Source organism: Porites lutea, chromosome 13 (genome assembly GCF_958299795.1).
Source record: "Porites lutea chromosome 13, jaPorLute2.1, whole genome shotgun sequence".
NCBI lineage: Eukaryota > Metazoa > Cnidaria > Anthozoa > Scleractinia > Poritidae > Porites > Porites lutea.
Window position 1 is genome coordinate 19,421,357 of NC_133213.1, and position 26,673 is coordinate 19,448,029.

At 37.3% G+C, this 26,673-nt stretch overlaps 1 protein-coding gene across 3 annotated transcripts; it reads right to left on the reverse strand.

Moving 5' to 3' along the window:
- Positions 1–1,545: 1,545 nt before the first annotated feature.
- LOC140922750 (cytosolic 10-formyltetrahydrofolate dehydrogenase-like) lies at positions 1,546–25,030 on the reverse strand. 3 transcript variants are annotated; one of them, XM_073372770.1, is made up of 27 exons: positions 24,932–25,030; positions 23,157–23,575; positions 21,488–21,653; positions 20,632–20,736; positions 20,195–20,251; positions 20,004–20,036; positions 19,135–19,272; positions 18,127–18,255; positions 17,357–17,445; positions 14,475–14,543; positions 14,220–14,292; positions 13,364–13,483; positions 13,075–13,137; positions 12,636–12,700; positions 12,238–12,388; positions 11,550–11,620; positions 9,435–9,540; positions 8,784–8,871; positions 8,043–8,136; positions 7,599–7,698; positions 6,765–6,863; positions 6,159–6,232; positions 5,872–5,963; positions 4,964–5,069; positions 4,520–4,601; positions 3,951–4,068; positions 1,546–3,132 (listed from the first exon to the last, which is right to left on the reverse strand). In XM_073372770.1, exons 2-27 carry the CDS (start codon positions 23,525–23,527, stop codon positions 3,077–3,079), a joined length of 2,715 nt encoding a protein of 904 aa, XP_073228871.1. In that variant the 5' UTR covers positions 23,528–23,575; positions 24,932–25,030; the 3' UTR covers positions 1,546–3,076. The 3 variants fall into 3 exon arrangements, with proteins under 3 accessions (XP_073228871.1, XP_073228870.1, XP_073228869.1); XM_073372769.1 differs by lacking the exon at positions 24,932–25,030 and adding an exon at positions 24,369–24,495; XM_073372768.1 differs by lacking the exon at positions 24,932–25,030 and having other exon boundaries at positions 23,157–23,738.
- Between the last annotated feature and the right edge of the window lie 1,643 nt (positions 25,031–26,673).

Consider the following 26,673-nt stretch of genomic DNA (forward strand, 5'->3'; position numbering starts at 1 on the left):
GAGTACAAGTTACAGAAGGTCATATACGCTTGATCAGATTGCATTCTGTGTATTGCATTCATTCTTAATGGGAGTCCAAACAAAGCTACAATTGGCAACAAAATGAGTTGAGACACTTTGCCCTAAACCGGTGGTTTTTACGTTTTACTGACTTCAAAAGGAGGAAAAATAGCTTTTCCTCCCCCATCCCCTCCATGCAGTGCTGTGCCGATGTTCAAGCTACCTACACAAAACAACAAACACCCCAACTTTGAATGGAGGTGGCAGGGGAGGGGTGCCGATTCTTTGGTTCTCTGAAGGTATCCCATTTGAGTACAATGTCTCAACAATTTTGTTGCCGATTGTAGCTAGGAGATAAGGATTGCAGGCTCCTTGTTGCCTGCAATTGAGAAAGCAGCATCATAAGCTTATTCTGAATTTAATGTTGTTGATGCTGCGAGAGTAACATGATTTATTTAAAAATAATATAACATTATTGTTCATCTCATTGCCTGCGGTTACTGTATTTTTTTTGCAGGTTACAAAGGGGGAAACTCTATCATAACATTTTGATGCTTGGCGCTTTAAAATCATTACAGGTGACAAGAAATTCAATGCAAGGACATTGATGCCTATTTTAGGGAACTATTAGTTCAACCTGGAATATTGAAAAATAGCATACTTGATTATTTTAATGAGATCATTTCAAGTTTTTGAGCTTGATGTTATTTCAGTTTGTATTTTGTATTAATTGTACAGTATCATTTTGTAAACCACACTAGTTTGTATTAATAAAATCATGGCTGCTCTATGCCCACATTCATGTGAGAGTGGGTAGTGGTGAAATACTGGAGTGTAGAAACAGTGCTCAAGGTGTTCTCATGTCACAATCTCAGTTGTCTGTTGAAGAAATCCTGTGGAGCAATAATTCCCTTTTCTTTGTTTTTGTGCGCCGGTTAAGCACTCAAAAGATGTATGAGTGGGTAGTGGTTAAATACTGGAGTGTAGTAACTGTGCACAAGGTGTTCTCATGTCACAATCTCAGTTGTCTGTTGAAGAAATCCTGTGGAGCAATAATTCCCTTTTCTTTGTTTTTGTGCACCGGTTAAGCACTCGAAAGATGTATGAGTGGGTAGTGGTTAAATACTGGAGTGTAGTAACTGTGCACAAGGTGTTCTCATTTCACGATCTCAGTTGTCTGTTGAAGAAATCCTATCTTTTAAATTTAATATTTTTATTAATTTTTTTTGTGCGCCGGCCCTCTTCACTGCTTCCATGTTGTCTTTGCTAAATCTGCCTTATGTCAGCAGTGCTAGCCTGAATTTCAGCTGCCTCTTCCAATCGCTTAGTTGCTTGGGGAGTGATTTAGCAAGGGGAGAAGGCAGCTGAAATTCAGGCTACAGCAGTGCAAACCTGAGGGATATAACCTAAGGCAAAAACTGAACTTTTCTTAATGTTATTATATGTCATTATGGCATTAAGTCAAAGTGTTGCTTTGTAAACCAGGCTTTTATAGAATAAAGGATAAAACCTTTATGTCATAGTTACGAACTAAAAATCACTTGCTCACAATAATGTGCCAAGCACAAATAACTGTACTTTATTAATCTCAAAAAAACCCCAGAAATTAAAAACTACCATAGTTATGAAATTTTATTATGCCATCATTATAAAACCCTTTCTGAGCATTACAATACAATATATTGTAAAATGAAGTTATGTTATCTACATCATCTTATTACCCATTGGCAGTTGCTGTAGCTTTAAAATTTATCTCTGTAGTTCCAGAAAAAAAAAAAAAAAACCAGCACTTTGCAAGCAAACTATCTCTATGAAATTTCAGTCACATACGCTTAAAATAGCGAGTTTCATTACCATTATGTAACAGTCACTTTGTCCACAAGCCTAGACATATTATCTTCACTTAAACCAAAAGTACACATCTTATGCAACATGCTGACAAGCAATCACTTTCCTTATCCCATGAATCTGACAATCAACTTTAAAGCTGATTTCACCTTTAATACCATAATAACTATACCACAAATTTTTGCTTTGCTTGGCAGTTAGCATGGCCCTTATTTGAACATTAATGTACAGAGCACCTATCGTGGCTTAAAATAGGGAAAGTGACAGGCAAATGTCATAATATTAGTGTCCTGAAATGGGACAGGAAAAAATCTTGTATCCTTTCATTTTCCATAAAGTCAATACTTTCAAAGATCTTTTATTCAAAAATGTTTTGCCCAGTCCAGTCTGTGTATAAATTATTTGATTTCTGCCTACCTGTACCTAATGACGTGGTCTTTTCGCTTGTTCATTACTCCTCACCAATGAACATCTGAACTACACAGATGTTTACTAAAGAAGTTCATTGTGTAAAATACAAAAGGAGCACTTATAATTTATTGTGTCATTATATGTTAGTCAACCAACTTATTTATCAAAAATATTTTTTATTACAGACTGGACTGGGCTCTTCTCAGAGTCATGCTTTATATTATAAACCTTCCTCTTCCAGAGTCATTAATAAACAATATTCATTCACAAGACATTAGATGAAGTTTCTGTGATATCCAGAATAATCATCCAATAGCAATATCGAGACGAGACGTATTATTCCAGATAATATAATCACAAATACCAAATCTAATGATCTTTTTTATAATGTTAATGCTTTGAAGAAAATATCGACATCATGCATTTCGTGTGCAACCTACAGAAGTCAGTTATCTGCTAGCAGGTAACTAAGTAATCTCAAGGTTATGCTGAGTTCCAAAACTAGCTGTAGGCTCTAAGCCAATGGTATGAGAGACAGCGAGTACAGCAAGACAAAAAAAAGGAAATAGCGCTATCTCAACTTAATCATCTAAGGACAAAATTCTACATCGTGACCATTCAAATAACTCCTCTTCAGCACACAGTACATTCATCTGGTGCTTGCCTGTCAATGTTATTGTAAGATGAGATTTGGGATTTTTTAAGCTGATTTTTAGTTGCAATTGGAGTTAAAGGGACAGAATGAGCTCAGCACAGACACAATGATAATTATTATGTATTGCTACACTTGTCTGTAGAAAGAAATGTGAATATGATTTTAATATTCAACAGTAGTAACTTTGGTCTTCAGATATTCATTGAGTGCCTCTTCCCCTGAAATGAAAAATATCAACACATGTCTGTGAATTTTTTTGTGACATTTGAAGCATGCAAATAATTACCATTATAACTAAAAGTATATTATTTTGGCAATGAATGAATAAATGAGTGAATGAAAGAATAGAATGAATTATGAGACAACTTTCACTTAGCTATAAATATTTTATGACCTAACTCTCACTATATTTTAACTGTGAGCACTAAATTGTTATTTATCCATGTTGCATCAGGGTGGAGGGAGACAGTGTGTAGTAAATTTTTTGACCATAGACTAGAGTCATAACACACATACTGTGTCCATTTACACACTTGGGTTGATCAGAGTTTCCATGGCAATGTGGCTATTATGTGTATGGAACAACATGGTACAGACAGGTCCTCATCTGAGAAAAAAATGTGACTGCGTCGCCAGTGATAAACCCTGCAAGGACGTTAATCACCAAACACAATCCTTCTAAACTAACTACAAGATGACCGTCACGTGCCTCAAAAAAATTGATCTGCACAGGTAACCCATTTTTCCTCATACATAAAGAAATGGTCAGTACAGTCATCCCAATCAATGCTTACACATAGTAAGGACTGTCGACGAGTACAAGATGTCTTTAGAAACAGAGTGACACCCACTAAAGTGATGCATAATATTATGTTTTGGTTCAATTTTATCCTTGGTTTAGATTTAATTTCATTTTAAACGCTTTTAAAAAAGAACTTAAGACATAACCAATAATAAAATATGCATGCATGTGCGGCAAAGCCACTGCCTTAAATTTTTCTAGGCTCCATCAGCTCCATAACAGAAACCAGCATACCTAAATCTTTTCCAAATCCAGACTGCTTAAAGCCTCCAAATGGAGCAGCTACATCAGTCTTGTTGTAGGTGTTGACAAAGCAAGTTCCTGCATCCAAACCGTCAGCTACTCTTAAAGCCTGGAAAGAAAACAACTTGTCAGTGACTAGCGTAACTGCCATAGCTACAATGTAGCTGAAGTGCAAGCATGAGAGTGCATAATAGCTGTTGTCAAAAATATTGTCAGTAACAATAATTATCATTCAATATTATTTTCATTATTACTTTAACAATGATGACCAAACTGGAAAAAGATTTTATAAGTTAGAGGTACAGTGGAAGTTCTCACGAGCAAACAACCTTAGGGCTCAGGACATGATAAAGGTGTCTGTTACTGAGCTGGCTACTTACGGGAATGTAAAAATACAGAGTTTGTATGAAAGTTGAGATAAACGGGATCTTGTGAAGGCTGCAGCCATAAGTTCAGCTGTCCATTTACAAGGATATACGTTGGGAGGGCTTCCACCGTACATGGAATGAGTAGTAAAATAACTGAAAACAAGTAGATGCTTTGAAAAAATTAAACCAAACCTTGCTTAAATCCTTTGTAAATACACCAGAAGCAAGACCATACTCTGTTCCATTAGCACTCTTCAAAACACCATCAATGTCACTGAAAAAAAAAAGATCATTAAAAATTAATAATTATTTATATAAAATAAAAATTGTAAAAGTTTAGGGTATGCACTCTGGTTGGGTTTAAGTCACTTTTACTTTTTGGTTTTACAGTCGACTCTCTCTTAACGGACACCTGTATAAGACGGACACCTCCCTAAAACGGACACCTCGAGTTGATCCCTGCCTTTCTTTACTCCCTTTATTTGACTCTCTATAAGACGGACACTTACTGCCGGTCCCAAAGGTGTCAGTCTTAGAGGGAGTTGACAGTACATTTAATTATTTAAAAAATCATGAAACATAACCTTTTAGATACAAGGTCTGCATTACAACCAACGCTTGGCTTAACATACTTACCCATCTTCAAATTTAGAGATGATCATGATTGGACCAAATGACTCCTCTGAAGCTAGGAAAGTGCCATCTTGAACATCTGTGAAAACCGTCGGCTCAAAAAAGAAACCTGTAAAATCAAGTAACATTAACTATGATGCAGGGCTGTTGCTGAGATTTCAAGTTATTGGGTATCACTAAATTAGTACAGTGTAGATAGGGAAACGAACAGCTATGAAAGAAAATTGTTTTGCAGATATTCTCCTTTTCTTTCTGCTGAAAGTAGTCAGGGATTATGCTCATAGCAGCTGGGGGAAATCCCCAGCCTCCTGGCCCTTAGTAGCCTGTGTACAGACCCCCCCCCCCTCCCCTCCCAATTTTTACTGAGGGGAGGGGGAATCTGTACACAGGCTAGCCCACCACCGCGGTCAAACGTCTAAATCGTTATTTTTGTTTTTTATTGCTGGGATTTCATTTACCAGTTAGAGAAAAATGGGCAAAGATGTATAAATCAGTTAACGTAACTATCTTTCCATTTTTCTCAAAATTTTGAGCTTTTTTCGCTGAAAACGCTTCGCGCTAAAGAGAATCATGTTTGAAAATGGCACCGATAATAACGCAGCATCGGTTTTCAATCACTTAGAACTTTTTTAGTAAACTTTTAAAAAGTTTAGTAAACTAACATGATGTTGGTAATACCCTAAACTTTCGATAGTGAAAGTAGCAACCTTAACTTTGAAGTATTTCGCTTAACTTTTGCAAATTTCACTCATTTGACCGCTGTGAAGGCTAGCCCTTAGTGACAGCCTGGATGAAGGAACAACACTGGATGGATACTTCATGTAATGTGCCTTGAATAGTTACCTTGTGAGGTAAAAAAGAATGTACATATACATGTACATAGTCTGTTGCATGTTTATCGCTCCACTCACCTGGTCTGTCAATTTGCTTGCCGCCATAAACTAACTTGGCTCCTTCAGCAACTCCTTTGTGGACAAACTCCAAAAGTGAATCAAGATGAGCTCTGCAGAAGTTTAATGAAAGGTAAAAGATGGCTTCATAAGAAATGTAGGTGGTATATTTTCCCTTGAGATGTAACACAAAGCTACTTGAGCATAAGCAACACTAAAACCTAGTTGGTGTAATCTTTAAAGGTCTACTGCTGTACTCACAGACAGTTCATGGGAAAAAATAATTTGTTTTTAGAAAAAAAACTCACTTGTGATTCTGAGGTCCATGATCAGTGGAACGATCAAGAGGATCACCAGTTTTCAACTTCTTAATCTCTTCAACCTATACATCAAAATTACAAAACCAATTAATTATACATGATTATTTCAAATAACTATAGGCCCATCATGGATAAGAATAGGCAGTATATCTAGAGTACAACAAAGCAATAGCCTACCTAATTATTAATAAGTTATTTTGCGAATATCAGTAACTTGTGAGTTACTCAGACCTAAGGAGTCAGAAGCAAAAAAGGGCTGCTAAATAAAGCAAAAAAGCAAACTACTTTTTTTCAGAGAGGGTGACATTTGACAGTTTCCAGAACTGAATATGAACATGTGGTCCACTAAATGTCCTTCTCTAAACATGAATAATATTGTGGGACTCACTTTCCAGAGTGTTGGTTTTGACTTGAAGGGTAAACCAGCGTACAGTACCTCTGTTAAACCTCTTGGAACAGAAGAGAGTTACCCCAAGAACAAGCTCAACCCACACCCAACCGTCTGATTTCGGGCAGGACTTTAACCTGAGCCACATAAGTGGCTGCACCCCAATAATGCAATAATACAGACCCTATCATTCTGCTTAGACTCACCACTCTGTGCACAAACTCGTCATGAATTGATGCTTCAACAAAAAGTCTACCAGCAGCGATACAATTTTCTCCTTTATTGAACATACAGGCCATCATTCCCTGCCAATTAAAAACACAAACATGGAATGAATACATCTGCTAACCCACAGGCCAGGTGATGGTCTAGGGAGACTTCTGAATAATAATAATAATAATAATAATAATAATAATAATAATAATAATAATAACAATAATAATAATAATAATAATAATAGAGAAATTAATAAATAAATAAATAGTACGTGTGTGGAAAAATGCCCTACGTGACAGTGACTTTTGATAATTTGCTCAGAGATTCTCCTTTCAAATTGCCTTGTGTAAACTTTATAATCAAAAGGAGAATATTTAACACTACGTCAAGAGTCACTTTCTAAAGACTTATTCCATGCACCACTTGTGGTCTTGCCTAGGGCTGTAAATTGCTGATTTTGGTCTCATTTCAGGTGGTAAGAATGAAACAACAAAATATAATAATTTTTACCCACACATGTATCACTAAGGGTTGTGCTACAAGGGAAGCAGAAAATGAACAGTAGAAAGAAAGCATTCAGTGATACCAAAAGATACATTATTATTGCAACTATTACCATACAGCTGTAGCTCTTACAGTATTTGCCTGTTTGTTAATTACAATGGTATCTTGTAGGGGTCAAAAAAGCCTTACAAGCCACACCCAGATAGGTCTCTGTTACTTGTTAACGTCCAATTTTTTAAGGAACATCCCCATCCTTTTATATGGGATTCGACCCCACCCCCCTGGGGTGGCCTTATGAGCATGGAGTATCATGTTCTAACCTGTCTCACAGCTCTATCCATGTCACAGTCATGGAAAATAATCAGTGGAGATTTGCCGCCCAGTTCCAAAGAGCACTTCTTCAAGTTGCTGACAGCACAACTGTACATAAAAAGAAAAACTGGTGTCACTTCCTCACATTGATAGCTCTGTCACCTTTCTTTAAACCAAAATTCCTAGCTTAAGTTTTTCTTTGATTTGGGGGGAAATTCCCTTGGCTTGTACATGCAGCTGGAAAAGTTTTAATGGTAACTGATTTCATTTATTTAGCTAAGAAAGCCATTACAGAAGAATGAAATAAAAACTCACTCAATAAATGTGAAGGATATCTGTGGCCGGTGTGGTTCCCACAATTTCAGTAGTGGTAGTTGTTGATGTACCCAATTAGTCATCAGCAAGAAAAACTTGAAACAAAGTATGGTAATCAAAAAATGGATGAAATTTACCTTTCCATGATAGATTTTCCAGTCTCTGTTGACCCAGTAAAACCAACTTTTCTCACATCAGGATGTGCACAGATACTGTTGCCTACAACAGACCCTGAAAAAAAGGAAGACACGCAAACCTGTTACTGTTGGCTCTCGAAATTCGAAAATTCTTCCTAACAGAGGTTCCACACCCTAACATTTAACACAGAGACCTTAGCCTAACTTTAAGCTGAGAAGCAGGTTTGTAACACAACAGTATTATGTGCTGTAGTATCACCTGGTGGCCTCTTATGCTTTGCTAACTTTTGGGCAGGTAGGGACATAAAAATCATATGCTGGACACCCTGGATTTCAAACCTTCATAGCACTTTGCCTTGACAGTATAAAAATTTGAGCCTACTTGCATACACTGATCAATATAAACATTTAGGGTGCAAAGAAAATCATTTTTACAGCTTATCATTCAGGAAAGCTGACGCTAGCATTTACTAGCCCAAGCGTCATTTCAACTAGCCCCAAAAGCTTTTTGCCAAGCAGAATTGATTTTACACTTCTTCTGTTATTCGAATTCCTCAAAGAACATCACTCGCCCATCAGGCAAGTTAAAAACAGATTTCACTAGCCCGATAGCAAAATCCACTAGCCCCGGGCTATTGGACACTACTTTCTTTGCATGCATGCTGAATACCACTAAAAATTAAACGTCTTTTGTCAAGTAAGGGACATTTTTTTACAGCATTGAGTTTTCTTGTTTAATACCTGATCCTGGTAAGATGTTGATGACACCTTTGGGGAATCCAGCCTTAGCAGAGAGCTCAGCAAATTTGAGGGCAGTCAGAGGTGTTACCTTGAGATAAAAAGGAAAACAGAACATTCAGACACCATAACTAGTAACAGTCCAATTCAATATAAGGCCAGACAACACTTTTTTAGCCTGAAAAACAACTCCTGGTTTTACTTAATTTTAATTTTTAACTACAGTCTACTAACAATTTATGGTACTCGAACCCTTGGTAACTCGAACAAAATCAATTCCCTGGATTTCCTTCACACATTTACTGTAATTTTACCCTCGGTAAGTTGAACCCTCAATAACTTGAGCCCCCTGCTTAAACTCAAAGAAATATTTATTTCCCTTCAGATCATTCTATAAAATTTTACCCTCAATAACTCAAACCCGTTTTAAGTGCGTGAAAAGTCGAAAACAACAACAACAACAAAATAGTACACTGCAGTCCAAAACATTGAATTTATTTCTTCAAATAATTTTTGAATTTATTTTTGTGATTTATCCCTAGAAGGTTTGAGCTACCAGGAATCAACTGTATCCCTCATAATTTCTATCAGGCATAACCAAGTACTTGTATAAAGTGTCTTAATGTGGAGAAACAAACTGTATATAACATTTACCTGGGCTGGCTTAAGAACTACTGTATTGCCAGCAGCTAACAGAGGGGAGATCTTCCATGCCAACATCATCAGTGGATAGTTCCATGGCACAATCAGACCACACACACTACAACAAACATAATTATTCACATTATGTTTAAAATAATGCACATATTAAGCAAAAGTGAAAACACAAACCTTTTCATCTAACCTTTAAACTTACTCCCTGGATTTATATTTTGAAGTTTATGTGTGATGATAACTTAGTGCAGAAATTAATGAACGTGCTAACATCAGCCCCACACAGTTGATGCCATCACCTGCTGAAGATCGGTGGTTAACAGTTAAAATGTGCAGTCAGGAAGTGCCAAATAATTTGCCAGACAAAAGCTATACAAAACCTATTAGTTTTAACGGTGTGTGGAACTCCTGACATAATGACTGAAATTCTTGGATCTACCCATGGCCGAGGTAAAAACATAACCCTCTGTTAATGTGTAATTAGTCATGCACAAAAAATAATGATAATAATGATGATGATTATGATAATAACTGTGATGATAATGATGATGATGATGATGCCTAAATGGAAACATTAACTAATTAACAAATAATCAACAACTTCCTTTTTATCACAACAAAAAGTTGCCGTGAGTGGAGAAGGAAGAACAACCACTAAACAGAAAATGATACACCTTCACCGCTAAACGAAGAAAAACACATATATTTTTTGTTGAGAAAGCCAATCTTCTTATTAGAGCCCATTTTCTGGTCTTCGGTAATTTTTAATCAAATTTGAAAGGCATAACAACACGTAATTCATAAATACAGCCACACCCCTTTAATAAAGACACCAACGTGACATAATTTTAAAATTTAATACCCAAGAGTTCCGAGGAGTCATCATTTTAGAGGTACAAATAATAAAATTTTTTTTGTAACTGTGGGACCAAGTAAACTATTGGAAATAAAGACTTGATCGCCTGGAGGTGTCTGTAGACTGGAATCAGAATTTTATTTGCCCCAATGTACAAATGAACATTACTATACCTTAAATGCTATATACTTCCTTTTTTACAAGGCAAACATGCCCTGTGTGGAGAAGGAAGTGCAACCACATCAACACAGAGATCACAGCCATTCTGGCATTAGAGTGAAGCCTCAACTATGACCTTAAAAAGCAATGTGGAAAAGGGCAATAGCAAATTTTCAAGGGAAAGTACTGTACCAAGGCTAAAAATCAACCCTCAAGTCTCAAGAGACCAACATGGTTTTTCACGTAGTAATATCAGCACATAGTTATTCAAGGGAAATGGTTATGAGAGTTACTAAAAAGATCAGGGATATGCTTTGATCTCTTAACAATTCTCTAAAGTTAGCCTTTAAGGAAATTTATGGAAATCAGTCCAGAGAATTTGTATGTGGATACTGGGGCTCCAGTGCTTGGTGGCCAATTGAGGCAGTTTTTCGAGGATTCTTAGCCAGTGGCCCAGGTCAAAATAGTGACCCTTGATGTCCTGTTCACTGTAACTATTGTTAAAGTGATGCAACCTCAAAACAGAACTCAAATAACCTGGGTTGGAGTTTAGAGTCAAGTGACAAATAACAAATAACATCGAACTAATTAATACATGTACTTGTGAACTGCTTATAGAATTTTTCTTTTCAGAACTTGATATTCACGAAATTTTAAAGTTGAAGAAAAGAACCCAAAAAGGTAAATAAAACTACTTCTGACAAATTGATCACTCCGTACTCCACAATATGGCAATGCTTTTGTATTGTAGTGGCACATATCAGGTGATCAAACCTCAACTTTTAGTCAGCCTGGCCTATTTGCAGATCACACTGGTCAGGTGACCAATTTTTAGCCCTGCTGTATCATATTATAACATGCTGATTACATGTCCATAATATTGGGGGTCAAGCATCAAAAGATAAATGTATTTAATAAACTATTCAGGATATCTTTAATTTATCAGAATAGAAGAATGCCGTTATGGTAACCTACTGGTCAAGTAGTATTGACCATTAAGGATATGTACTGAAAAGTCTATTAAAAATATTTCCCAGTCATCTTATCTGACAGTAGAAAACAGGTGTTTTTGACCAAGAAGCATACAACTCAACACCTACCCAATAGGAACACGTTTGGTGAAGGACAGATTTCGGTTTGGTTTGGCATTATTGATTGGAATTGTCAGCCCCTAATCAGACAAAGATCAAGAAAACAAGTGACATCAAAATCTTGCTAACAAAACATTAGCTTTAAACCCTCACTATTAATATTGGTATAAACCCAAATACTTTCCCTGTGGCTGTTCTCTTTAGATTTCTAATGGTACTGTACTTGGAGGAACTTGACATAATTTTATTGTTTGAAAACCAAGACTCTTCCACATGCTATGTATTTGACTAAACAGTGACATTATAAAGGGGACAAAATCACATGCTAGTAACATGCACCAGAGCTGAAAAATAGTTACCGGTAGGCAATATTTTTTTGCATGAAGGCATGTTTTTTTCTTAACAGAGAGGCTAAAATTAGCAGCATTTACAACTTTTTGTGACACATCAAAAACAACTTCCTTGATGAGCTCACAGAAGCAGGGTTGTTTTCAAGGAGTGATGACTTAATTTTTACCTCTGGGTGATCAGGAAACCTATAGTCTTGGCACAAAAAAAATTTTAAGTACCTAGGACCCAACACTTCATAGATTCAGATGCAAAGTACTGGACATACAGTGTATTTGTATTATTCGTTTGATTTAAAGCACTGTTGATTTAAGAATAAAGTAGGCAGATTGTTTTCTTTTAATTGTACCTGAATCTTGTCAGCCCATCCTGCAAAGTATCTCATTGTGTCAATAGACATGCCAATGTGAGTCTTGAGGGCCAGTGTATAAACTGCACCGGAATCCAGTGATTCTATTGTTGCAAGTTCCTCCTTGTGTTCTTCCATCAGTTCAGCCAGTCTTTGTAAGAAAAGTGGATAAAGACAGTCAAACACAGTAACAATAAGATCAATAAACATGTATTTATGAAATAAACATACATACACACATTCTATAGGCGGTTCACGTTTTCAGGAAATAAATACACAAATGCGAGAATGAGGAACACTAGCAGAAGTAACCATTCTGGGCAAGAACTCAGACAGTAAGTTACAGCTCCAACCCTGTGGATTGAATACTACTATTCCGCTATAAGGCTAAAGCTTACTTGTACATAAGGTGACCACGATCTCTAGCATTCATTGTTCCCCAAGGCCCATTATAGAAGGCTTCCTACAAAGATACAACAAACACAACACAGTTAAACCTTTTCGTATAGACTCTAGCTATATGCAAAGACACGGTCTCTGTTTTAATGCAGAGCTCTTTTGGTCCCACAGATAATACACCTCAAACATTACAAACACTATCTCTATCATGTGGACAGCTCTGTAATGCAGACCATTAACTTTGTTCCATTTGGTGTCAAACTTAAAGAGGTAAAATCACTGTATTACTGTCTACTGATGTGAAAAAATGACAGTCTGTAGGTATTTGCTAGGATCTCAAGTAATCAGTAACATATACCAAAATTAATATGACCACATTGCACAACAATTCAACAATAGTTATTTAAAAACTACAATGTAATTATTAGAATATCCAACCTTTGCAGCAGCAACAGCTTTGTCTACATCCTCAGTGGAGGCAAAGGAAACTTTTGTGATAACCTAGAAAAAAATATCCATCTAAAATGAATTGCCTTGCATTTGCTAGTCAAACAAAGAGAGAAGGCGACATTAACTAAAAGGTGATAAGGTCCTTATTATTTTTACTCAAACCTTTAACTAGCAACATGAGCACAAATATTTAAGTAAGTCTACAAAAATACCAAAACACAAAACTCCAGTAATTATTAGACATTGTTTATCAACATGAGTTTATGCAAGTACTTACTGAGCCATCGTTTGGGTTAATGGCATCAAATGTGCGGCCAGTGGAGGAATCCACAAATTCACCATTAATGAACAGTTGGTGGGGCATGTGAACTGTCATGTTATTCACTTCCACGTCAAACTGAAAGTAAAATAAGGATTATTGTTATGTCACAGATCATGTAATAGCTGCAAAAAACACAAAAAAAATTATAAAAAAAGGTATGGCACTGTAATCTTAACCGGGGGGGGGCACTGCCATATATGGGCTATAATTTTAGGTATGTGCCGCTGTGAAGGGTATGGTTTTCAAGCAGTTTACTCTAGGATAGGGTATATAAATCAGAGCGTTTGGGTCTAGAATAGGGTATTACTTTTCAGGAAACTAATCAGTTGGTTGAAGATTTTATCTAGACTAGGGAAAAAGCTACTCTATATACTACTCATATATAGAAACACAAGAATGTGTTTTCATGGAGCAGGGGAGGCCAAACAGTGAGTTATATTGGCAAAAATACCATGACAATGTTTCAAAATAATTTTGAATTGTGATAAGTTATGGCAAATAATTTACTGAAAAATGGTCCAACACAACAATCCTGCAAACCCTAATATCCCTCAGCTTAGAATTGGCACCCTCGAGTAACGAAAACAAACTTAAGGCACACTCATCAAACAAGATGCTGAATATGAACAATTGGGCATTGTTTTTCTTTTTTTTTTTACAAAATCTTTGACAACCATTCCTTCTAATCGTTTGATATGGGAGTCTTAGATGGGCATTGAGTAACATTCTCCACAGGCAAACTTCACTTCAGAATCAGTATGTACGTAGTTTTCACCTTAAGTGCCAAAGTTTTAGTTTTTAAAGTACTTACAGTGTTACAAGTGAACTCTTGATGGCCTCCACCACGAGAATGCAAGACAGCCAAGCGAACAAAATCTCCATACCTGGAATCAAAAATAACAAATGGGACTGAGATTTTTCAATGTCATGTTTTCATGATAAGAAATTACCAAGACAGGAGCATTTTCACCAGGGCATGCATTTTGGGGTACGCTGATCCCAATATCTAGGAAGAAAAAGAAACATAACAATTTGTGTAGAAAAATAATGTCAATGAAAACAGTACCTTGTATTCATGTAAATATCGTCAGTCTGCAGAGTGACTGAGCATGCATCCTTGACTTCTTCAACAAGCCTACAAATAAACATTACACTGTTATCAGAAAGTATGACACTAATTCCATTAATAACAAAAAGGGACATTCATAAGATGTAGTTTCATTAGAAAAAATTTCTAAAAACCAATTTCATTCCAAACACAAAAGTGAAATGCATAATCCTAAAGTTTAACAATTCAAATAAAACCTAATTAACAGTGCTTTCTGGTGTCTAAGAGTTTTCATGAACTGTGATTTAGGACATTATCTTGGACTAATTAAAAGGCTTAATTAATGGGACAAGGAAAAGAGGTAGGTGAAAAAAGTAGAAGAAGAAATTGGTTGTATAGTGACGTGCAAGTGTCTTCCTTTTTTCCATTTCCTGTCATGGCTGTGTGGGATGGAAGTAATGTACTGTTGTGGATTAGAGGACAACAGAGACGTACCCTCTTTACTTTATATTTAACATGTTAACAGTAAGCTTGGACATCACCCTTGCGAAATGAATTCCCAGAGTTCTGGGAATTCCTAGGAATTCCTAGGAATTCCTAGGAATTCCAATTTATTCCAAGACATGCAAATGAGCAAAGATAAAAAAGCTTGGAATATTTGGGAATACTTGGGAATGGGTTAAAACACAAGTGGGAATTTTTGGGAATTCCTAGGAATTCCCAATAAGTCCAAGTTTGAAGGAATACTGTCTTTGGAACTTATGGGAATTATTGGGAATTGCTTAAACACCAATGAGAATTTTTGGGAATTCCTAGGAATTCTCAATAATTCCAAGTCATTGTTAACTTGGAAACACTGGCTTAATTTTTAGGAAAAACGATAACTGTTCAAAGGTAATAAAAAGCGTAAACAATTTTAATAATCATTTCTTTAATTGCCTATAACAACAAGGATTTCTTGACATTAACCAGCATCTATATACAACATTTATTGCGACTTAAATCTTTAAAAAAAATTATCAACAATAAGCACGATACTGAAAGCTTATTCAAAGTGCCACTTCTCGTACCTGAGCTTTCCAAACATGTCCACAACACGTTTTTCATCGCGGCTTTGCCTAATAAAAGGTCATCGCTTCTTGAAAAAACAATACGAAATTTTCCTCTCGCTGCTTATACCTCAAAAGCGTTGGGATATTTTATTTAGCTCTGAAAACGACCGCTTTTTTCAACTTGATCATCATCGAGCAAAATCATCCGCCATGTTTGAGCTATACTGGTTACCAGTCTCCCCACTAAGTGAAGTGCATCATCACGTGCGCCTTTTGAACCAATGAAAAAGTGTGAAATGAAGTTCCGTTTGGTGAGTTCAAATTCACGCGGACTTTCATTAGCAAGAGCACAAGTATTTTGCATCCGAAATGGGCGTTATTTTAAACGCGGATTGTTCATTTATTTTGTTGTTGACACATGAAACGTGCTTCCAGTCATGTCTGAGAACGATATGTCAGCTGGATTGTGAAAGTTAAAGGTACGTTCCTGCTTCGTAATGTGTCTTCTGATGGTAACCACGTACTCAAATAATGAAGCTGGAGATCAAAGTGAAATTATAGATCGTTCCGATATATGAACACGAAACTTCAAGATGGCATGGAAAACCATTTATTGGTTCCTTTTTGTTTACTGGAGACATAACTGTAGTCGTTGTTGCAAATGGTTGATGGAATTCTACGTGAATAAGCTAATACTCGATCAGATTCTGGCGGATTTAATACAGTAGAACCTCGATAACTCGGACTCGGATAACTCGAATTCCCCGCTAAGTCGAACTAAATTTGCTTTCTCTTGATCAAGATTTCACTGAAATTTACCCCGATAACTCGAATTCCCCACTTAAAATCTAACTATTTTTCGTTTCCCTTTAGAGTTCGAGTCACCGCCGGGGTTCTACTGTAGTCATGGACAAGTATGTTTAAACGCCATGTACTACAAGTATTTTAGTTTCCAGTTCATTATTTTGTTCTCAGTTTGAGAGCTGAATTAAAAGAGCGGCTAAATAAGGGCTTAGCAGATAAGCTTGCTGGAAGCAAGTTGGCCTGACTTTTTCTTTTTTTACATATATGTTCCCGCTGTAAAATTAATTCAATCAAGACTCTTTTGCTGTTTTATTCCAGTTACAAAAGTGTCCCACAATTTTTCAGTAATGACTCAAGAACAATTTATATCTCAGGACTTTAATTGTTTTATTCAATTTTTTAAAAAACAAAACATGTACCATAAGATGTGATTTTGAACATTATTATCATAAACTTGTTTAAATGCAATTTCCATGCTTTCTCCAGTTGGTAATTAATCATTAAATTTGCGTATACTTTACTATCCTGGAATTGGATGTTGATTGATGACATGATGTTAACCTGTAAACTCCTAGAATTCCTAGGAATTCCTAAGAATTCCTAGGAATTACGAGGAATTTCTGGGAATTTCTAAGAATTTTTTGGCTTTAAAATCTTGTAGGTTGGAATTCCTAGGAATTCCTAGGAATTCCAAGTCTAGTTTCATTTCCATTTGGAATTTCCGGGAATTTCTAGGAATTTAGAACCAGAACTTTTTAAACTGGGAATTCCTAGGAATTCCTAGGAATTCCAAGTCCGAATTTACCGTGAAAATTCACACCTATGATTCCTAGGAATTCCTAGGAATTCTTAGGAATTCCTAGGATTTTTTTCCTAGGAATTCCTTGGATAATCCTAGGAATTCCTAGGAATTCCAAAAGTTATTTCGCAAGGGCAGCATACAAGAAGAAGCATGAAGAAGCCTTGACCCAGAAAAACCCAAGGCCAGTGCAAACTGAAACCTGTATATTAAAGAGAGAACAGTACAGCAGGCAGTACATGTACCTGGTAACATCCATGGACCCAGCACCAGCTTTAAAGAAGTCAGTATCTTCAAGCACATCAGGGTTTGCTAAAATTCCAGCCCAAATTTCCTGCCATAAGAAAACAAATTGGTTGATGATAACCTGAACCTTTTGTTGGGAAAGAGGTTAAGGAACACTTATATGCTGAAAAATCCATGATGTACAAAAGATAGCAATGTGCCAATCACTGCACGATTATAAACAAAACTGATTGATGGAAAACATCTGGGGTAGATAGAGGAATTTATTGTCAAAGAAGGCCAAACATGTGCACACCCTTGAGGACCTAACGATTTCTAACCTTCCTGACTGTTGTAGGGGCTTCAGATTTTCGGAATTTTACGGTTAAAAGTTAATTTCGCTCGCGTAGGCGAGAGTGTCTCATAGTTTACAAGAAAATAATGTGTTACGAGTGCGTTATTAGAACCCGATATAGAATCCTTTGGTTGTTATGTACTCCTAAAGAAGGCTGAGGTGGCTGAATTGTAGATTAAATTTAAAGGCTTGACCATACATTACCAGTTCATAAGAAATACAACACAATTACATATAGTCCTTGCCATGGCCTCATATAATAGTGTTATTCACTTCTGTTCAAGGACCTTACTTTTCCAGGCCAAAATTAATGCAGAGCAGATTTACAAGGCATTTACTTTTAATTATTTTAAATATTTTGAATCATTTCTTGATGATCAATAACATTATATAAGCTCAATTAACCCCTTACACAAAATAAAACTTTCACATTACCCTGAGTTTTGCCTCCATAACCTTCTCCTCTTCAGTAAGTTCAATAGCCTCTGCAGTCTCTTCGTCTTGGCCATACTTGGCAGCTTGGATCATACGTCCATCCTCAAGTTGTAAAGTCTTCACAGTTAACTGGCAAAAACAAATTTTATAAAATAATGAAAGTTCTTGAACAATGTGCTCCTCAAAATTTTATTATAATATGCAGTCAACTTGATAAGAGGGACACTTAAGAGCTAGTAGTTGCCTAGCCTGCGTAGCAGGTGCTAGGAAATAAATGGGTGCAAGAAAAAATGCGCGCCCGAGAAGGACTTCCTAGCGCCTGCTAGGCAGGCTAGTAGTTGCCATTCTTCAGCCATTTTCTTTGAAACGCTTTAAAGCAGTCACCTCAGTTAGATGGACATATACCAACCCAACAGTGCACATCTTGGAGAGAATTGATTAAGTTGTACATTGCATAAGGTATAATTATTTTATTCACTACCTATCAGTAGGCCCATTTGATGTGTAACATGGAAGGAACATTTTTCTATATTTTAGAAAGGTTCAAGAATTTTGGAATTGAAAGTTAAATCCAGAACTTAAGAAAATGCTATTCTTGAAAGGCTCCACTGGCCCACTCATTTCCGCGTTAGAGAGGACTACTTTGCATGGAGCCCTTCAACAAAACCAAACTGCATAAATGTATTTTTGTAACTGACTACAGCCCATTTCAAAAAATTATTAGATTATGGTGATGTTCATGTACAGAGCCCTTCGATTATCATATCAAAAGTCGCAGATGCAATCAGCTACAATGCAGTGGTGGATTCAGGGGAGGGAACCGCCCCCCTCTCCTTATTTGTCGACCAAAATGAGGCCGAAGGGCCGGAAAAAATTTTGGGGGAGACCCCCCCCCCCCACCTAATCTCAGGGTCTGGATGACCGGGCCCCCCACTTATCTAAAGGTCTGAATCCCCTACTGCAATGCACTACAGATGATCACAAAAATTGGAGCAGACATTAACCTACCATTTTTCCATCACTTCCTGTCAGTGTCATGCCACCCTTGTGAACTATAGCAGGGGTGTCTAAGCCTTCAATTGTCACAGGGGTACCTTCGGGTGGTGAGTCGCCAGGTGTCAGTGAGGAGCCATAGAGAGTTACTTGCTGTTACAGGCAGAAAGAACATATCACTTTCATGCACAGCATTGAAATAAATCTTTTTAATTCTGGTAAGTTTATTGCACATGTAAATAAAAATCACATAGTGCAGAGTCAGGGCTATTAAAATCTATTAAACGCCTCCAGAAATTGAATCAAGATGCTGGTCAGAAGCTCTTTCTGATGCACGAAGATGTTTTGTCACCTGATTCACAGTATAAAAAGCATTAAACTCCAACACTTGATAAATATTACATGAAAAAATCAAAACCTTGTGCATTCTAGAAAACGTTTTATCCTACAGTCTGAAACCTCATTTATGTTCATATTTTGATATCACAGGATTAAGTAACTCGTACTTCGCTAATAGAAACTATGCATCTCTAAATTTTTTCAAAGAGGGGTGTCTATAGCAAGGTTCCAGGAAAATAAGTTTCAAGACCACCATGTATCAGAATTTTTTGATGGTACACAGAGGTGCTGAAAAACAAGTTTAACTAATCCAAAATGTCAAACCCTTAAGCCCCAAAATCTGCAACAAAATTATCAAAACTAATCTCCATGATTGTAACCACAACAGAATTAGTAGAGAGAATTTGCTAAAAGATCAAAGCACTTTCCCTAACTTGTGATCATCTTATGAATTCTCATCACCATTTCTCTTTATCATTATGTACTGATATAAATTTGTTACGAGAAAACTGATGCTGGTCACTGTTGAATTAATCCTGACTTACCTGACCATCAATCATGCCCCAAGCTCCTGGCAGCTGTAAGATGTATAAAAGACATATGGTTAGTTTATCCTTGATTAATAATTTACAGGTAATTCTAAGCACCACTCATACCTTATCAAGGTAACTACATGTATCAATGAAAAATTGTAGCAAATATGTCCCATTTTTTTTAACTTGTTTACTGCTATCACCTTATCATTTCCTCGAATAAAGTTGTGCAGTGACTCAGCTGGTTGAACAAAATTTATCTGTAGGAGAAGAAAAAAATTACTGCAATGGCTATGTTTTTCATTCTAGGGCCCCTAACAGAACAAGGAAAAAGGGTCTATAGACCCTGCAGTAGACCCCAGATAACAACAATCTTGGACAAAATAATTGGAAAACCTAGACCCCCCCTCCCCCCTCCCCAAAATGAAGTATGGGAAAATGGCCCATTTTTTCCCTTTGTGTGGCTCCATCCTTGATTTGGCTGGGGAATGAGGGTTTGTTGTTCCACTTTATTTTGTTCGAGATTGCAGCATTTACTGAAAACTTCAATGATGGCCACTTAAGGTGATCTAAGAGATAGAGGGTGTTAAAAGAAATGGTCAGGACTGATCTCAGCTAAAGTTCAATTCAAAGTACCAACCTTTGCCACTTCTTTCTTTTTCCAGATTTTATCATATGTCGCTCCTTCCTCAGGCTGGGGTATTTTGGGAGCTTTTCCATCACTAATCAGGTCAACAGCTTCAACCTGAGTTAAGAAGACAACATCAAAAAAATATCTACAGTTTGTATCAGAGCAGTCACTTAATTAAGGGTAGGGGAAAGCGATTTCCCCCACTGCTATGAGCATAACTCCCGACTACTTTGTGGGAAACAAAAGGGAATGGAAACCTGGAAAACTGCCCACCTACCCCTCCCCTAAGCCAATATTAACACTTACTTCTCACTTAAGGCAAAATGTTGGCTTAGGGGAGGGGTAGGTAGGCAGTTTCCCAGAATTGTACAGTGTATAATGATCCGAAATTCCTATCTGTTCAATTCACCAGCAATTAACTGCATATACCCAGCAGTGTGCAAAGAAAGTAGTGTTCGTTAGCCCGGGGCTAGTGGATTTTGCTATTGGGCTAGTGAATTCTGTTATTAACTTGCCGAACAGGCAAGTGAAGTTTTTTGAGGAATTCAAATTACAGAAGAACTGTGAAATCAATCTGATCATCAAAACCTTTTTGGGGGTAGTTGAAATGATGTTTGGACAAGTAAATGTTAGCTTCAGCTTGCCCGAATTTGACTTTCTTTGCACACTACCCAGCAACATGAAATCTTGACAACAGGACTAGTATGTGGTCCTGGCATTCCACAACAAACACACTTGGTTATTAAACAAGGATTATGATGTCACATATATATAGATCTTACTGTTGATCCTGACCCAGCATGGCCTATGTTACTACGAAATAAGATCACAAAATAATTCTGATAGTACACTAACAGTCACATACCATGCCTTTGATCCCTTCAGGGTACAAAAAGCGATTATATAGAGTATCCACCGTGTCATTGGCGTCAACATCTACACTTTTTTGAAGCAGGATAGGACCTGTGTCTAAACCGTCATCAGCCCAGAACACACTGAAACCTCCCTGCTTGTCGCCCTCCATTAAAGTCCTGAAAAGAATAAAATCCACGTTATATTCATAGTTTACAGGAGGCATCATCCCCAAGTAGTTAAAGCATTAGACTTGCAATTCGGAGGCCTTGAATTCAAGTCCTGCACTATTCACTAGCTGGATTTTTGCTCATGGTACAGTCAAACCCTGTTCAAACAGACACTGAGGGGGCCATAGAAGGTGTCCGTATTAAAGGGGTGTCTGCCCCAGGGGGGGAGTACTCTGCATTTCAAGTGACAGGGATGATCAAAGAATTTTGGGGGGTTTGAAATTTTCGATTTCGGGATTTTTTTGGGTAGGCAAATTTTGGCAAGTATTTTTTTGGGTAGCATGATTTAAGCAGGGATTTTTTTGGATATTCAAAACTTATATTTCTATTTTTCTTATTACATCACTTAATGCTTTCTGGAAATTTCTATGGCGCGGAAATTTGGCATGGGGTTTTTTTTGGTTTTGTTGCAAGCCCTAGGGATTTTTTTGGGTTTTGTTTTTTGCCCCCATTCTATCATCCCTGTCACTTGAAATCCGGAGGACTCCCCCACCCCTCTTAAATTTTGCAGACATTCCAACTGTAAAATCTCAGTCTCAGTGTCAATCACCTTAAAATTGGCTTTCTAGTTAGATTATTTTCTCGTTTAGGTCGCATCCATAAATTTGTTTTGCACAATTAACACGTAAAACCAAAGAACAAATCCACAAACAAGTACAAGAATAATTATTGTAAATATAGTTTTGGAATGTCTTTCCCTGGACAATCCACATTTTACATAACGTATAAATTAATGCCGACAAACCAAAATACTGTAAATTTATCTCTACTCTTTCGTCTAATAAAACTCTTATTGAACTAAATATAAACATCAACAACGGCACCAAAACAAGATGGCGACAGCCATATAAAAGGTCAAATCCTATAGGTCATTTCAACCATTTTATAAACAAGCAGCTCAATGAAACAAACGAAGGAAAAAAGATTTTAATAACTGAAAAAAATTTTGTAAAGAAAAATCAAGCTAAACAAATATATATGTAGACGGAGAAATTAACATCTTTCTATTATAAAACGAAAAGAGGAAGTGATATGGGAAATTTCATGGTCTTCGTAGCCGACATACCGGCCGGTCCAGCTTCATTTCAAAAGTCCCTTTTTATCGGTATATTATCCTTGTTTGACTGGTTTGAAATTATCTCTTCCAAGCCTCAAAATTATCTGTTTATCTTATTCAACGGTCCGTTGCAACGACAACGTGTTCAGTCCAACTATCAATGATCGAAATCAACACGCTATTCAATAGAGTTGTTTTTACTTTTTTGACCTTTATAATTCCCTAGAGCATTTAGCTGTGTTAAAGAAAAGAGCTATTGAACTTCTTAACAACAAATCAACACGTTTTGATTATAAATAACTTAAGCTAAGGGTAATGAAATTGGCATCCCACAGAATTAAAAACTTGTGGTTTTCCTTGTACTTTGCGTGACCATGAACACAAGAAAAACTCACCAATTTATCGCAGAGGCACCTCTGTGTCTTGGAAGCAAAGAGGGATGGTATATGATAGAGCCATGTTTGGGAAAGTCGATCACATTCATTGGTATGAACTGCGAGCAAAATGGTAGAACGTTAAGTTCAGCTCCGCACGCTTTGTATTCGTCGACCACTTCCTCGATAGGTTCTCCTTGGGAACGCCATCGTTTAAATTTGAAGACTTTGACTCCGTCTGCCTCTGCTCCCGCCGCTAAAATATCAGGCTTGCCTTTTATGTCAGGGACGGTGAAAACCCCGACGATTTCGTGACCTTTTGCGCGAAGGCTTTTGTAAACTTCCAAGCCAAACTGCGACTGTCCGATCACGGCTACTTTCAGCGAACCCATTGCGTTGCGTGTTGTGTAAATGTTTCTTGCCAATCTTGCTGTTGTTACCTGTGCAAAACGAAAGGCAGAGAGCATTATTCGCACAGACTTGCAATAAACTCTCGATTGGCAGGTTTAATGGACGTGCTCTGTCCACGAAAACCGTGCAATTTGCGATCAAAAACACAGCCCGGCTATTGTACAAGTTTCTTCTTCAAAACTTGTTGGGTATATGAAGTACGCGCCAATCACAAAACACTACGCGACATAACCTGAAAGACTCGTTTGGTACAACTAACTCGGGGGCGGTTTCGGGGGTGTGTTAAGTCTTATTGTTCTTTCATCTCTCCTGGCCGATTTAAAAGACCATCGATCGCATAAAATTAAGTACTACGTTTGGTTGTGAGACATATAGTACTTTAGCATACAACAAATAGAAGTTATATTAAAGTTTACAGTTGCTATTGCAATTTGCTATTAATAGCAGGTAGAAACACAGGACTACTCAAGTGACTCATGAAGTGTGACGAAAAGAACCTGAAAATATCTCAACCCATGATCACGTCCTTCTACTGGGTCAATCACCTTGGTCAATCGCCAGAAAAAAAAGGAAAGTTTTTTTTCTCTATCTAAGAATGAACGCATAAAACCTGTCTTTTTCTAGGAAAACTGGTTCAATAATCTCGTGGGATTTAGAAAATGAAGGCATGCCTGAAAATATTAAGAGTATTTCGTGACACAACCCAAAAGGATCAGATAACGGCAGTCTTGCTACGTTTATCCTAAGACAAATTTTCTTCCGTGCTTTTCTTTTGGTCGTTATTTAGGCAACATCAATCACTGCAACCTGAAATTCACTTACCGAGACTGCGACCTGAGAGAACGAAATTTACGGTAATGAAAGATGTGTCGACGTTCGTGCGATTCTATAATGGACTTCCACCCGCGATCAAAATCAAATGTAAATGGCTCGAGCAAAACAGGTTTCCGGAAAAATATGACAATCACAAGGCCAATATAGGGCCAGTCTGGGCCCTTATTATGAAGACTGATAAGTAACGATAGTCAAAACTCAGAAACATTATCACCAAATCGCCTTTGTAAGTGACGTAATTAACAAGTTCAATAAACAACGCGTGGCAATAAATACCCACATGCTAACAAATTTTCGGAACCTGGCTACACATGAAGGCGCTCAAAGTTATACGAGGATGCATTTTAATCTCTCTGCACAAAACAGAAAATTTTTGATAAATTCATTTTAGAATATTTGACCACACCACAATCAATTATCTTTTCCATTGGGGGTAACAGTGATGAGCATCTATTTTCCCCTTACAATACCTTTACTTAATCGGACATAAATGGTGTGGAGAATGAGTATGTTAGTTTTGGATTTTAAAAAAAATTATTGATTTAGCTTACCTTGGAAGTGCATATTGCTTTTCTGTCCAATTAGTATCACATTTGATTTTGATGGGTCTGTGACCACCGGAAGGTTCAGCCCTCCATATAGCTAACGATGCACTCTGCCATGCTGACTCCTTTTAGTAATTAAAGACAGAAGACATATGAAATAGGCCCTCTTAGGAGGTTACATATACCCCTGGAGAGGGGGAAGGTGATTCCCATATAAAAGTGATACGGGTTGTTTACCATTTATAAAAAAAATTCCAGAAATTTTGGTTGGGAATTTTCGGTCGGTAAGAATGGTACGTGTTGTTTACCATTTGCCTAAGACTGGATTCTAGTTACAACATGAAACTGGTACGAAACTCAAGAAACTTGTAGATAGTAAACGAATTTCCATTCAGAACGTCCCAATCGGGAAAATGGGACTACCTTTTCAGAATTTCCATTTGCCACGGGAATTTTCCAGTGGGACGAACCTAAAAATGTAAATGGTAAACAACCAGGGATGCTTGTCGTCTCTAATTTAGGGTGTTTGGGATGGAGAGTGTTTGTTCCAAAATAACATGATGTTTCTGCTAAAGATTATGCTAATTTATGACAAATCGCTATTGACCAGCCAATCTTCGTTAGCAGCCACTAGTTGGTACCGTACCCTCAGCAGTAATCATCAGCCAGTCTAGGAGACTCACCAGGAGTCTGAGGATTATTGTTTGATTATACATTTCTTTAGAGAAAATAATAACAAAATGCACGATCACACAGAACAATTACCACCAAACAATTGCTCCCTGGGGGAGCAGTTACCAGGGGCAGATCCCGGAATTTTTTTAATTGGGGTGGTCCAATACATGGTTGGAAAGCCATTTGCAGCTAATTATGTCATCCCCCATACTACGGTACCCCAGCTTTCTCCCCACTTATAGTTATACACTTTAATCGATTTGATATTAGTTTCCTCAGCCCCTTTACCATGTAGTTTCAAGAGTGCTACTCATAAAGGATGCACCCTTGGTGCATCCATTCTTGTCTTGTGCTTGGTAACAAAGGCTTTACTGAAGTTGTCAATGTCAATGTTAAGGTCTAGCCTGCAAGCAAGCTCTCCGGGGTGCTCTGGAGGTGGGGAGGAAAAAGGAAGGAGAGCTTGCAACTACGTCTCTACATATCTGCATCAAAAAAGTTGATGCGAAATGCTGATTGGCAAAGATGACATTAGTAATGACGTCATTACCCTTGGCCTGTGCTTTTTTTGTTTTTTTTTACATTATTTTGTGCTTGTTTAGCTTCACGCTGATTGGCAGAAATCTGACAGCTCAGTCAGCAGGAAGTCACAGGAGAATTGGAGGCAGAATTCAAATTCCAGAGAAAAAGTTGCAAGTTCTCCTTCCTTTTCCCACCCTGCTGGAAAGCACCCCAGAAAGCTTGCTCGCAGGCTAGTTAAGATCATGATGTAAGTGCATGAATGCCAGTCCTGACAACCCCTCTTGAGACATTCTGTTTCTGAGATACAATTTGATTCTCCACAGAATTTCAGAGCCAAACAAGTGGTAAAAAACAACCACAGGAGTGATGGGGGGTCTGAACCCCCCTCCCCCTCCCCCTGGATCTGCCACTGTTTATTTTTGTTTCCTAAGAACCTTGCAACAGATGGTCACTCAAAATAGGTGGTCTTACATCGGTCCAACTGTAGCACTACTTACTCACTATACTATAGAGGTCAAGATAGTAAAAAAGATGATAAATTTAGCCAAAATATT

Coding starts and splice junctions, on each gene's coding strand:
- LOC140922750 (XM_073372768.1), bottom strand. CDS start 23,602: ATGCTCTCTGCCTTTCGTTTTGCACAGGTAACAACAGCAAGATTGGCA. Junction 5,964..6,158: donor CATGGACCTCAGAATCACAA/GTGAGTTTTTTT, acceptor AAACTTCTGCAG/AGCTCATCTTGATTCACTTT. Junction 5,070..5,871: donor CAAGCAAATTGACAGACCAG/GTGAGTGGAGCG, acceptor TTGATTTTACAG/GTTTCTTTTTTGAGCCGACG.